The sequence below is a fragment of the Dasypus novemcinctus genome, chromosome 25 (genome assembly GCF_030445035.2).
Source record: "Dasypus novemcinctus isolate mDasNov1 chromosome 25, mDasNov1.1.hap2, whole genome shotgun sequence".
NCBI classification, from domain to species: domain Eukaryota; kingdom Metazoa; phylum Chordata; class Mammalia; order Cingulata; family Dasypodidae; genus Dasypus; species Dasypus novemcinctus.
Genome location: NC_080697.1, coordinates 62,208,847 through 62,223,153, shown reverse-complemented (window position 1 = coordinate 62,223,153; position 14,307 = coordinate 62,208,847). Strand labels below are relative to the sequence as shown.

General features: G+C 36.5%; 1 protein-coding gene across 4 annotated transcripts in view; it reads left to right on the top strand.

Annotated features, from left to right (window-relative positions):
• FZD3 (frizzled class receptor 3) overlaps window positions 1-14,307 on the top strand; it is a 128,687-nt gene that overhangs the window by 90,063 nt on the left and 24,317 nt on the right. For 3 of the 4 annotated variants that reach the window (XR_009183512.2, XR_011647419.1, XM_058288077.2), the window contains one exon: window positions 10,955-11,251. Coding sequence is in view for 1 of the 4 variants with exons in the window: in XM_058288077.2 (XP_058144060.1) it covers window positions 10,955-11,048 (94 nt within the window). In the remaining 3 variants the exon portion in view is untranslated. Of the gene's footprint in view, window positions 1-10,954; window positions 11,252-14,307 lie in introns of those variants that run through there. The other variant, XR_011647418.1, reaches the window with a different exon arrangement.

The window sequence follows — 14,307 nt, the reverse complement described above, 5'->3', positions numbered from 1 at the left end:
CTTTTTTTAGTTTGATTTTTCCTTTTTTGCTGTTTCCTAGAGAAGATTAATAAAACTTCTAAGAACCACTTCAGATTAGAAAAATGTACTACATTTTTACCTACCTACCTCATTAATTTTTTTGTAATAACAGAAATAAATTGTAATTATCTTAGTTTAGGGTATATCCCAATGAAACAAAAGGAACTACTTGGTTTTGTTTTGTTTTGTTTTTATAAAATAGTGGATCATTGGCTGGAGCTTGGAAAACATTAATTTACCAACATTTCACTAATGTGGCTTTTGACATGCCAAAGGTATATTTACATATTATGAATACATGAATGACTTATATAGTCTAGTGTCCTGAAAATTCCACTGGGCTTGGAATTTGAAGACCTATGGGTCTTCACATTAAGATGTGAATTGGACATGTCTTTTAACTTCTCTTAGTTTCAATTTCTTCAGTAAAAATGAGGATAAGGTAATTTTTTGTTTGAACCTACCTTACTGGGCCTTGTGAGGATCAAATGAAATAATGTGCATTATAGTATTCTGTAACCTATTAATTGCTATACTGATATTATTTTTGTTAGAATCTTGGAGGTATAGAAAACAAGAATATGGTCTGCAGTAATATTTACTTTTAGCAACAACAAAATGGACAACTAGAACAGTATTCATTTGGTTCAGTCCTTAAATCAGTAATCCAATTAACCTTTAAAAACAAGTTTTACTTTTAAGAGGAGCTATACTCTTAAATTGTGTTGGTTCTTGAAGGTATGTCTATACCATGATATGCTCCCAAATATTATATGGTTGAATTCATAGGTAACTTCCAACAGAAATTGGGGATCTCCATTATGTTTTTCCTTTGATATGGAATTATATAATAACATTAGCCTGACCTGACTGAAATTTCTAAGAAAAATGTAAAGAGGAGTACAGGCCATGTAACTTTTTTTTTCTTTGAGGACTTTTCATATATCTAATTATTTTTTATTAAGAACAAGTTTTGAAAAGATGATTCCTATAATTTGTGGGTTTTCTTTATGGCAAAACTTTAAATTTTAAGTCTTAACACTATGGGAATTGTTTATATATATATATATGCATCTAATTTTTAAAAATCTGTGTAAAGTAACTTTCTTCTCCAGTTTTCTCTTTACATAAATACACAAATGATAGCTTTCATTTGCACCCTAGATTTACAAAAGAACTCATGATTCTTTTAAACTTCTTTTATGATTTTTTGCAACTGAATAAGAAAAAATGTTTACATTTAATTCAGCTACGTTTGCTGAATTGCTAGTAGCTGTATAATTTTATATATTATACCATTTTGATTTATTTTATATGAAAAAATATGTTGGCATCTCTTCATAATTTAATTATTTCCCCTTCTCTTTTTATTCTGACTGTATGAATTTGGGGAAAGGAATGGGAAGACTAAGCATCAGGACTTTACCTTCCATCTGACTGTAATAAGTCTTCTGCTTTTTTCTCATTTAATTTTAATCCTGTACTTCTTTAATAATCAAATTATAAAGGACTATAATATTCTTGCAAGGATCCAAAATCTGTTAAGAAAGAAAATGAAAAGGTCTACCTAGAACCAGCCATCTTTGTAGACCTTCCTATTTGGTTGATTTATAAACATTTAATATAAGTTAATGAGCATATAGAATTCTTAGTCTGTGGTCTCAAATTAATTAGAAAATAAAAATTTGTTGCCATAAAGATAACAGGCAGTAAAGTACACTTATATTTTTAGTCAAATCCTATACCTGTATAAAGTTACTGTAAGGAGAGTTGTTCCATCTATTTAAATGCTTTGAAGGATAGTTTCCTTCAGATTTTTGAAAAATAATCACCTCTCCTGGGAAATTTACTGTGTTCTTTCTTGAACATGTTCATTGGTATGGTAGCTTTACTCATAATTTTCATTTTACTGGGCATTGTCACCAGTTTTCCCTGGTAAACAAGTTTTACCTTAATTTGGATTTTGAAGACTCAGTGCTCCACTAATTTGCTAATTAGCCTTAACTAGTAAGTTAGGGTTTATAAGACAGTGATTTTTTCCCCTTGCTTGCTCTTTTATCATATTTTCTAATGTAGAGTGAATGACTTTATTATTACTCTTATTGTATCCTTGAAGTTTTTGTCTTATAAGTCAGCTTATTTGTATATGTTAACTTAACAAATATTTCTTTGTGTTGTGCTTATTGGCTGTTTGTTTTTTAAATTAGAGCTTAATCATTTCTATTCCCTAAGTTGTCAGTTTTTAATGCTTAGTAAAGAGGCATTATATATTTTTTAAGACATGGAATTTTGAGTCAAGAGACTTAATAGTTTTAGTCAGGAGACTCTTATCAATGAGCTGTTTAACTTTGGACAAGGCACTTTACCTCTTGGGGCCTCTGTTTTCTCATCTGTAAATAAAAGGTTAGACTAAATAGTCATTCAATTCTACCCAACTCTACTTTGGTTCTCTCTTGATCATTTTGTCATAATTCTGGTCTCACTTTTATTATTTTTCTACCAATGAGTTATATTTACTAGATTAATCTGTTCTATTGTTGCAATTTATACTTAAATTGATAGGATTCAGATGTTACCTCTTTTCCATTTGTGATTTTAAGTAATTTTAAAGGTGAAAAAAGTGAAAGAAAGATTACACATAATAGACAGGACCTTTTTTTTCCCATGGGAAAGTATAGCAATATAAACACCTTAAATTGATATATGGGAAAAAATGACAAAATTTTATGATATTTGTTCTCTTAAGTATGAATAGAGCTAGCCTAAACTTTATCCAAAATATATTTAAGATAAAATTAGCTTATTTCCTTAGATTCATTGAATAAATAATTTCTTCTTAACTATAAGATAATACAATATAGTTTCATTGGTTTCATCTCAGCAGAGTTCTCTTCTAGATCAACTCTTTCTCTCAGAAGCAGGCCAGAAATTTCCTGTTACTTTTAGTTATCTACAGTAGCTCCTGTTGATCTCTTGAACACTTTGGTCTATAGATTTAAGTCTAGGTTTGGAGCCTGGTGGGTAGAGAACAGTGGAAATTGTATTCGTTTTTAGTGTGATTTCTTTGACCATACTTGATTTATTCTCTTACATAAATTCACTGGATCAAGTAACTCTTGACTTTCAGAAATTAAATTAGATGCCCAGCCTTTCTCTTTCAGAGATGTCTGTATTCCATTGTTAATTTAATTGCCTGAAGATAAAAACTTTATTTTAAATTCTCTCACTCTATAAGTTTTATTGTCACATTTGTTAAATTTAAATACGATGGCTAAACATTTCATTGAATATTTTCCAGTTTTTATTAGGGAATAATCTATAAAATACAATCCTAGAGTGATTCAATTTACAAAGTATCCCTCTACCATTGTCCTCTTTTTCTCTAAAATGTCTCCCATCTCAATTTGAAAAGGAAATTTTTCTTCCTTAGCACTGCCTCATAATTTTTCCCTGGTGAGCTTCTCTTGCTTAATATCAAATATTTAGTATGAAATGATTCTATATTTCTGAGATAAGATCAGCATATAGTTCATTACATTGAGCTGGGGTGACTATGTACTTGAAAATAACATATCTTTATATGAGAACTTAAAAATTATTTTTAAAATCATAAAAAGAACTTCCCAGTGTGAAACTATTGCTCTAGAACTTCTCTTTCATCAAGTGCTATAATTACTTAGCTATGAGATTTCAGAATAAATCTGAATTATTCTTTATCATTTGCCTTTTTATAATATTTAGTTTCTGTAGAATTATCCCATTTCCTATGTCTTTAACATCATCTTCAAATACCCATTTTGCTTTTATTTTCAAATGCACATTTTATTTTTGAGAGTTTTATTTTCTCATTGAAGTTTAAAAGTGTTGCATAAATGAAGGAGTAACTGTAGTTTAAACATTTACTTTGGCTTGACAAAGGAATCACCACCACCATCCCTCTCTCCCAAACCCCAAAATGAAAAGTTCATTTGACATTCAAAAGATATTAAATTTTCTTATTTTTTTATTTGAAAGAGCTGTAAAAGGCTGTCTCTTCTAAATTAAAAATTTTGAATTAAGAAAATACTGACTTCTGTATCTTTGTAGGCTGACAGTGAACTTTGGGGATTACTTATATAAATATATGTATCTCTAATTAGTAGTAGTTACTGTAATTTTACTTTCTGTAATACCCAAAGCTCAATTTATTTAATTGTTCTGAGCCTCTTTGTTTTGTTTTGTTAACCTTGGTCAGTGTTGTATATGTCGGGTGTCGTGGTCATCATCAGCAGAGCAATTCGTTGTAGATTAACTGTTCTCTTTGAGAATCAGGCCAGGGAGGTTGTTTATGTTTTCAGGGTAAGATAATACTACTCTGAACTATATGCTATTGCTGTTTTGTTTGTTTTTTTTTTAGGTCAAAAGTGATTAAATGTTAGCAATTTCGGAAAATAGATTCAAAAAACAATCAAAAAATATTTTAGAACAGATACATTAACCTCTGTCCCAACTCTTCTTATCTACCTACCAGAGACTTTCTGAAAGGAGACTACACTAAAGAAAACGGCAGTCTATCAAGAGAAATTAGGCTTGGTAATGTTAAATTCCAAACTTTTCAAAGATATTTTATAAAAATGACATTAGTAACTGAAGCAAATACCTTTTGGGGATACGTAAGTTACATAAGTCTTTTCATTAAGTCTCCATTTACTTTTTAAGTTTCATAATTTGAGATTATTTTTATATATAGAAGGATTAATCTGTGCATACCATTTAAAAGTAAAATAACTTTTTTCCCCCTCACATCCAATATGGACTCATTTTGCTAGTTATAGAATTTTATCATCTTGGTAGGCCCTCTAAAATAGTTAATACTCTTGTGTTATATAGTTATATTAAACATCAATAAATTTGCCTTAATTGCCATTTAAAAGATTTTCTTAATTCCTTTGTTTCAGGTTTTAATAATGAAATATAAAAATGCGTATAAAAAGTATGATGCTCCTATATAAGAAAACCCCAGTTTTAAGTAGAGCTATCATCTAAAAGGTTGTAAATTAGGTAGTTCTAAATGCAGACTATACCTCCTCAAAAAAAAAATTAATAAATGTGAAAGGCTAGCTAACTAAAGCTGATGTAGTGTGCTCCCATATCAATCTAGGTGTTCTGGTTTTGGATAATACAGAATTGTACCACAGAAAAGTTGGCTTGACCTCTCAAGAACGGCCTGGTATACTTCTTTCTGGGTGATAACCTTGGTGATACCTGAGCCCTGCCCACGTACACACCCTGTCCTTCTGACCTGTTCCCCAAGTGCTGCATTTCCCAAAATACCTACCTGCCTCCTAGCCCCAGTCTTTCCTGACAGTGGTTCCAAAGTACAACCTATCTCAAGGTTAGGAAGAAGCAAAGTTGCTTTAACTAATTGATATTAAAGTATTAATGACATATCCCTTTATCTCTTAAAGTGAAGCATACATTAGAGACAAACACATTGCAGTTAGCACAAATTAATCTAAAAAAGTAGAATGTTAAGCTTTAAAACAGAATTGGAAATATTTAATCAGTGTCGGTGGGATGATTTTGAGGCAAGAGATGTTATTAGGTTGACCTAACTCAGGAATCTGCCCCTATTTATCCCAACCCACATAATGTCTGAAAGCGCTGTATATTTTCAGTGACCTAGAGGAAGGGAGCGGCTTGGTTTGTATTTATCAGCCAGATGGAGTTGGGCTGATCCTGTGGTTCCCCCTTGAGCTCAAGAGCTGTGCCTGCAGCATCCTGGAGCTCCCTTGCACACACTGTTCTAGGCTGTTTCCATCTCGGGCTACTTACTCCACGCTGCAGCTAGAACTGTCTTCCAGCTCTGCCCATTGAGAGTAAATTTACAGATCAGCACTCTCCATGGTGCAAAGGAAATAAAGAAGGCTTTCTCTGTTTTACAGTTATCAACAGTGACCATCATTATTTTCAAGAGTTATAAAGGTAGAAAAGAGACTTTTCATTATTCTACAAAACTATTATTTTTAAATACCCAGCATTTGGCATTGTTGTTTCTCCATATGTATTCTGAAGTAAATTGCTAAGGTGATTCTAAAATTTATTCATAAAATTCAATCTTGCTTTATCATATAAACATCCAGTTAGAAAATATTTATGATAAAGCTCTTATACTGTGTAGCATTGGTTCTTCATATTTCCTTTTTATATGCTTATTAAAATTGTTATTCATTTCCAAATGAGTGGAAAAGTTACTGTTTTGAGATATGTATAAGCCAGTGCACTTGGTTAGAGCATGAACTATATTTTAACATTAGCTGGATGTGCTTTGCACTCTGCTCTTGTAGATTTATTTTGTTTACGGTAGACTGATGTCAGTTTTTGTAAATGGTTTTTCTTAGCACTTTAACTGTGAGTGTACAAACTGATTTTAAATGTAGTGGTTGTATATTTTGGTTATAAATTGGAAATTTTTAATAAAATTAAATAATTTGTTCTCTATTCTGTCATTAATTAACCTGATTGCATATAATTTTCTACATCATTTTCCTGACCTTTTGTTTAAATAGCTTATTTAATATATTATACTGCTATTTTTAAATTAGGTTTCCATTTTATGTTGTTCTTCTAATATTACTAATTTTTTCATTCATAATAACATAGGATTCACTTTAACCTGAAAGATGGAAATACATAGACCCACACCATCCTATGTCTAATATCCCTTTCTCCCACACTTATTTTATCAATATAGGTAAGACCCATCTCTGTTCATTGTTAAATACTCAATATATAGTACTACTAGGAATATAATAGGGCTTACTAAATATTTGATGGAAAAATGAATACTTCAAAGTATATTAATATCCCAATAGGAAATCCTATCCAGATAAGTAAATGTATTATCAGACGATTTTTCATTTCATACATTAGAAGGCAGACCAGGATTAAAATTACTACTAGAGTTTCTTACCTGGATCATATTTTAATTGGAAGGGGCCCTAGAAATCTTAAAGTTCAACTTCCTACCCAGTACATGAATTCTTTAGTACACCATTCTTTATAAGTATCTGCTCAAATGATTTCAGTAATAGGAAGTGGCTGCTCTGCAACCCACATTTCCACCAAAAGCAGGTTGTACCTTGGAAAAATATGGAGATTTTCAAGTGTGCAAAATACTAAAAAGGGTGAGGAACATAGCTTTATTGCCTGGTTCTTGGATACTCCTGGATACACACAAGAGAGGTTTATATACAAATCTTTTTTTTTTTTTAAATAAAGATAGCAGGCACTCAAAACCTTTGAAAATAAAAGATTTTTGCTAAGGTACTGATTAATTACTGTCTTTTATAGCTAAAGAATTATATTGCACCCTTTCACTATCTTTGTATACCTCTCAAGACTGAAGGTCTCAGTTAATATTAGATGAGCTACTATATAAAAATATAAATAATAGAAACATTTAGACATTTAAATGAAATGAACCAAAGAAGTATATGAATTTTTATTTTAGGAATTTTTTGACATTAGTCTTCCTAGAAATGTATTTGCTGAATATTTGAAATAACATTCATGCACTAATATCTGAATGCAAGCTTCTGTTTCCCACACGTCTCAATGGCTAGAAAGGACAGAAGGTGGAAAGTCGTACTCTGGCTATAGATTGGGCACATTTAAGCCAGTTTAAGGAAATGGTCAGTAGTAAACCCAAGGACAGGGATAATACATATGTCCCTTCACCATCAATTTAGTGGATTCCAAATGAACCCTTCGAGTAATGACAAGGATAAGTCCCTTGCATTCTCAGTGTAATGATAAACATATCTGAAAATTCCAGAGACTGTGTGGACCATGTGGCTGCCAGAAATTCTATTTCTGTAGTCATAGCTACAGAACTAAAGTTAGTTAGCAAAGCAAACTGTAAATCCTTTTATCTAAAAATCCTTCCTTTCCTTTCTTTGTCTGGAGTTTGTTTTCAGGTTTTCCTTTACAGAAATAGGCATGATTTAACTTTTTTAGTTGTCATAGTTTTAGGATTTTTCCAGAAGCAAAGGTCTTATCTACATTGTTTTCTTGTCTATTAATGAAAGTCATTCTAGCAAATGGTTCTTCAAGTCTTTGTGACCATTCAATAGCATTAATTGATTAATTCATTTATTTAGCAAGCACTCATTTGTTTACCTACTCATTTCTAGGTAGTAATACCCTAGGAATTCAAAGAAAATGGCATGGTTTCTAGCAAAGTTCACACTCTAGTTAGGAGAGAAACTTTTAAATACCTGAGTTTTAAAATACTGGTATGTTCAAAATGTTCTGGAAGTACAAATGTGGAAGAAGTTACTTCTGTCATGAGGGCTGCATGTATTGGGAGTTTTTATAAAATATGAAAGATTCATTCAGTAGATGTTTATTGACCATCTAGTAGTTGCTGAAGATATGGTAGAGACCAGAAGAGGCAATGGTTCAGTTGGAGTTCTGACTCTAGAATCAGAATTTTTAGTATAAAGGGAGGAGACAGACAAATAAGTAAACATAACAGCTAGTGATGTGTTATGAGATTAATAAATAGGGTTGTAAGAGAGTGATAGAATTGAGGGAGACTATTTTAAAAAGGGTGTTCAGGAGAGACCACTTTGAGGAGGTGAGGTTTTAACTAAAATCTGATAGATAAGAAAGAGCCAGATACTGGAAAAGATGAAAGAGCATTCCAACAGAGGAAGGAACAATTTCAAAAACCTTGACAAAAAGAGATCCAAGATGGTGGAGTAGAGAGCGGCAGGGCACACTCCAGAAGCAACGAGAGGACAGGCAGAAACTGGTGGCAGTGCTCAGAGGCCAAGGGGCCACGGTATGTCATCCAGGAAAGAGCAGGACGGGGAGCCTGGGAGCCTGTAGCAGAGGAGCTGTGTGTACCTGGTCCATGGCAGTGCTCAGAGGCCCAGGGGCCATGGTGCGTCATCCAGGAAAGAGCAGGACAGGGAGCCTGGGAGCCTGTAGCAGAGGAGCTGTGTGCACCTGGTCCACGGCAGTGCTCGGCACCCTTCCCCCACCCTCGAGGCAAACAGCCTCGGGCACAGCTTGTGGCTGGCTGGCAGCTGTGGATGAAGAGGGGCAGAGAAACCTGCCTCCCTGCAAACGAGGCAAGGGCCCAGCAAAGCTCCTGATCAGAGAATTTGAATTGCTGGGTCTCACCTGAATAGTGGTTTAGCCGTCAGTTCAGGGGTCCTCCCTGCCATTGTTTCACCATGGCTCCCACAGAGGTGGAGCCTGTGGATGGGGGGAAAAAAAAGAAAAAAAAAATTCTCCCTAATGTGAACAGTTGACTGAAGAGTGCCATCTCCTGGGCAGGCAGGGAAAGCACATTTTCAGGGAGCCAACAAGACCAAAAAAAACTGGCCTTTTGGGGTCTTTGCCAACCTTCTCCCCAGGGCCCTCTGGAACTGATCTGCCCACCTTTGTGGGCCCAGGCCCTGTGATCAACATGGACAATTATAAAGATTTAGAATAAGTTGAAACAGGTGTCAAGGAGGAGCTTTAATTCAAAGCCAATCAACAATAAAACCCTAGGTAAGAGAGAAACTCAACATCAGCGTAAATTCATCGCGATAATTAGATGCCTAGACATCAGCAAAACATTATAAAGAAGATTTGGCTCAGTGAAAGGAACAAATCAAAAAGGCAGAGGACACACAGAATTTGGAGCAACTAATCAAAGATATTCAAACAAATCTAAATCAATGCACACCTGAAGGAAGAGATAAAGGATAATAAGACATTGGGTGAGCATAAAGAAGAATTTGAAAACATGAATGGAAAAACAATGTTATATACATACAATAGAATATTATTAGGCCATAAAAATGAAATCCTGATACATGTGATGACATTGATGAACCTTGAAAACATTATGCTGAGTGAAATAAACCACACACAAAAGGACATATTATTAATATATAATCTCACTGATATGAAATAATTAGAATAAACAAACTCATGGAGTTAGAATCTAGAATCTAGGTTTCTGCTAAACTCTGTGCTTCTCCTTGGTACAGCACATGGGGAGCAAGGGCTTCAGCTAACCACCGACACCAACTGAGTCTAATAGGAAACTTTCATAAATCTGGGACATCAAAGTATTTTACCCTCAATGTAAAGCATGGAGTAGGGAAGCCACAGAGAAGAGAGTATCAAAGAAACCTGACTGCTTTGAATTTAGCATTCATCGGCAGAAGTAGGGGGGATTGCCCCTGAGAATTTGTAACCATAACCAGCCCTTGTGGAGGTTTTTGGTCCAAACACACACTATCTGTATCAATAGTCAATAGTAGGAACCAAAGCACCCTTGCTTGTTTGTAAACTCAGGTAATCGGCAGAAGCAAATACACATCTTCTTTAGAGGAATGCAACTTCAATTCAGGTGTCAGGGAGTTCCCACAGAGAAATTTCCATGGAAAATGAGCAGCTCACAGTCAAAACTAGCACAACACAAAGAGAACAAGGCATCATAAGTAAGAGCCTACTTTCAAAAGATTTAAGATTTTATAATTAACAGGCAATACATAACAATTTAGTACGTTTAAAGAAATAAAAGAAGATATTAGGTATTTAGGGAACTGGATATTATAAAAAAATCACCAGGCAGATTTGAAAAAAAGACAAAATTGAATATCCAGTTGTGAACAATTTAATAGCTGAAATTAGAAACAACATTAAATATCAATGAGGGATTAGTGAAGTAGAATGTATGTGTGGTTTTAAACGTCCATAATTCTTCCGTACTCCTTCCTTTAAGAGGTGGAAGTTAATTTTCTTCCCCTTAAGTGTGAACTGGACTTAGTAATTTACTTCTAACAAATAGAATAAAGTAGACATGAAGGTGTGTGATTTTGAGAGTAAAACATTGAAGGCTTTTAATGTTTCTAATGTGACTTTCTCCTTTCTCTCTTTCTCTTAGATCCCTGGCCCTGGGGGAAGCCAGCTGCTGTTTCTTGAAGACTCGTAGGCAGCCCATGTGGCAAGGAATTGAAGATTTCTACAGCAGCCAGTGAGGAATTGAGTCCATGACCAGAAGCCGTGTGAGTGAGGTGCCGTGGAAGCATATGTCCAACCCTGGTCGTTCCTTTAATGACAGCAGCGCTGGCTGATGCTTGACTGTCACCTCCTGAGAGACACTGAGCCAGGACCATCCGGCTCAGCCACTCCTGGATCCCTGACCTCGAAATGGTGAAATAATAAATGCTTGTTGCTTTAAGCTGCTCAGTTTTGACATAATTTGTTATGCAGCAATAAATAACTAATACACAGGAAGTGGACTTGGCCCAACAGGTAGGGCGTCCGCCTACCACATGGGAGGTCCGCAGTTCAAACCCCGGGCCTCTTTCACCCGTGTGGAGCTGCCCATGTGCAGTGCTGATACATGCAAGGAGTGCTGTGCCACGCAGGGGTGTCCCCCGCGTAGGGGAGCCCCACGCGCAAGGAGTGCGCCCCATAAGGAGAGCCGCCCAGTGTGAAAGAAAGTGCAGCCTGCCTAGGAATGGCACCGCCCACACGGAGAGCTGACACAGCAAGATGATGCAACAAAAGAGAGACGCAGTTTCCTGGTGCCGCCGGGTGATGCAAGTGGACACAGAAGAACACACAGCGAATGGACACAGAGAGCAGACAACTGGGGGGGGAGAAGAAATAAATAATAAATAAATAAGTAATACAGGATCCGTTTTTAAGAAATTACCCCCAAATGCAGCACAGAGAGACAAAGAGATAGAAAAACATGAAATTAAATTAGCATTTCAGAAATAATAACAGAATGAGAACAAGGAAATATTTGAAGTGTTAGTGTTGAAAGACAACAATAATCATCAAGTCCATGGAGCCCAGAGACTCTAAAGACATATTTTTTTAATTGCACTTAGACACTTTATAGGAAAATTGGACAACAGCAAGGGAAAACAATCTTAAAAGCAACCAGAGAGAAGAGATAGATTAATCATAAAGAAATGGCAATTACATTTAAAGCTGATTATCTACAGCAAAAGTGAAAGTTGGAAGACAGAGGAATATATCTCAATTTATTGAGAGAAATACAACTGTAAACCAAGAATTCTAAGCCAGCTAAAGTATCTTTCAAAAATGAGGTTAGGGAGTGGGTACAGTTTAGTGGCTGAATGCCTGCTACGCACTTCATATATATGAGGTCCTGGGTTCAATACTGGGTACCTCCCAGAAAAAAAAGGTTAACGTAGACCTCTGAGTAGCTGAAACAATGGTGGTGACCTAATAAAAATTCCTCTCATTATTATTTAAAATGAAAATAAAACCACACAAATTGCATGCCTTCAACATAACTAGAGGACAGACACATGCAAACTCTAAATTACCTAAAGTAGAAAAATAGACACCACTTTATAAGAGAGATTTCTCTTGAGCTCCTATTGCAAAACTTTGTAGAAAGGGGAGTAGATGTAGCTCAGTGGTTGAGCACCTGCTTCCCATATATGAGGTCCTATGATCGATCTCTGGTACCTCCCAAAAACAAAACAAGCAAAAAAACCAATTCTCATTAGAGAGCTGATGTAGCTCACTGTAGAGAGAGCCAAAAGTCCTGGAAAAACTACACAGAAGAGAGAAAAGAGGATTGAACTAACAACATCCCCAGAAAGAAAGCTCATTCTAAGTGTGAAAATATGGGAAAAGTCAGATTAGAGCCTAATGTGGCTTAAAAAGTGCTTTCAGGGTTTGAGGGGCATCTTCTAGGGGAGAAGAGAGTTTAAAAAAAATAAAAATAAAGGCCAAGAAAAGTGTTGCCTACTGGAAATTAGGTGGTAAAGGAGGAAAGAATCGAGGGGAGGGAAGTGGGCATTGCTCAAGCGACTGGGCTTCCGCCTGCCACATGGGAGGCTCCAGGTCCAGTTCCCGGTGCCTCCTGGAGAAGGTGAGATGGCACGGCAGGCAGGCGAGGCACACTGCTGAAACAAGGTGATGCAACTAAAGAGACACGGAGGGAAGGCAATGAGAGACACAGCAAACCAGGGAGCCGAGATGGCTCAGGTGATCGAGCACCTCTCTTCCACATGGGAGGTCCTGGGTTAGGTTCCCAGTGCCTCCTAAAGAGACGATGAGCAAACACAGAGAACACATGATGACTGCAGACAACAAGGGAGGGGGATAAATAAATCTTAAAAAACAAAACAGCGAATAGACAGAGCAGACAACTGGGGGGTGGGGGAAGGGGAGAGAAATAAAAAATCTTTAAAAGAAAAAAAAAGAATTGAGGGGAAGTTTTGGCATCTTGTAAGATGAAAGAAAACCAAAAAGTCAGATGACACCCCTTCTCTCTACACAAGAGCTATCCATTTGAGAAATGCATTCTGCTACACAGAAGAAGGTACTCCTGAGCTACTCACCGCCCTGTCCGGGAAAGGCTTAGATGAAAGCAATCTTCACTTATGCAAGCCCACTGCAAGAAGAAAACAAAACAAGAACCAAAATATTAGCTGCTGAGAGAAGCAGCTGTGGCTCAATCAGTTGGGCTCCCACCTACCAACAGAAAGAAGGGAGACAAGTGAGAACGCAGAAGAGCCCACAGCAAGTGGACACAGAGAGCAGACTGCATGCAAAAAAGGCCGCAAGGGGGGGTGGGATAAAAAAATATATTAGCTGCTGAAAACGTCCACCAATCTCCTCCCCGCAAAATAGCAACACCCACAAAGCAGAAGGAAACTGTAACAAAGTTTTATCCAGGAATAAAAGAACACTTGAATCTACCTGTTGAATGGGTCCACTGGGTACTGGGAAAACTCAGAACTGTCAACTCTGAGACCTAGCCTTACAGGTAGGTGGGGGCGACGGCCGGGGCCCTCGGGGTCTGACCACATGTGCTGCTGGGGCCAGGGGGCTTAGTAAGCGGGATGCAAGCAGACTCCCTCAGGTGCACGTTTAGGCTCGTCCCCTTGGAATGCTGCTGCTCAGAACCCTGAGCCCGTGGGCAGAGGTCCAGCTGCCTGCGGAGAGAAGCCAGCCCCAGCTGCTCCTGTCTCCTCGGCTGACACACTGGGGGGGCGAAGGCGCTATCTTGGGCCCCCCAGTCCCAACAGGCTCTTGGTGAAGCAGGACTGCCCACCCCAAATTGCAGAATCAGGAGAAATAAATCACTGTTTAAGCCACTAAGTTTTGGAGTGGTTTGTTAGCTAATGTAGCTGGTAAAGCTATTAGACTTTAAAGATAAAGAAAAAATCCTCAGAGCCTTGAGGGGGAAAAAATTAACTTATACAGGTAAGAGAAGTAGCCTGTCCTTCAACTTCTCAAAAG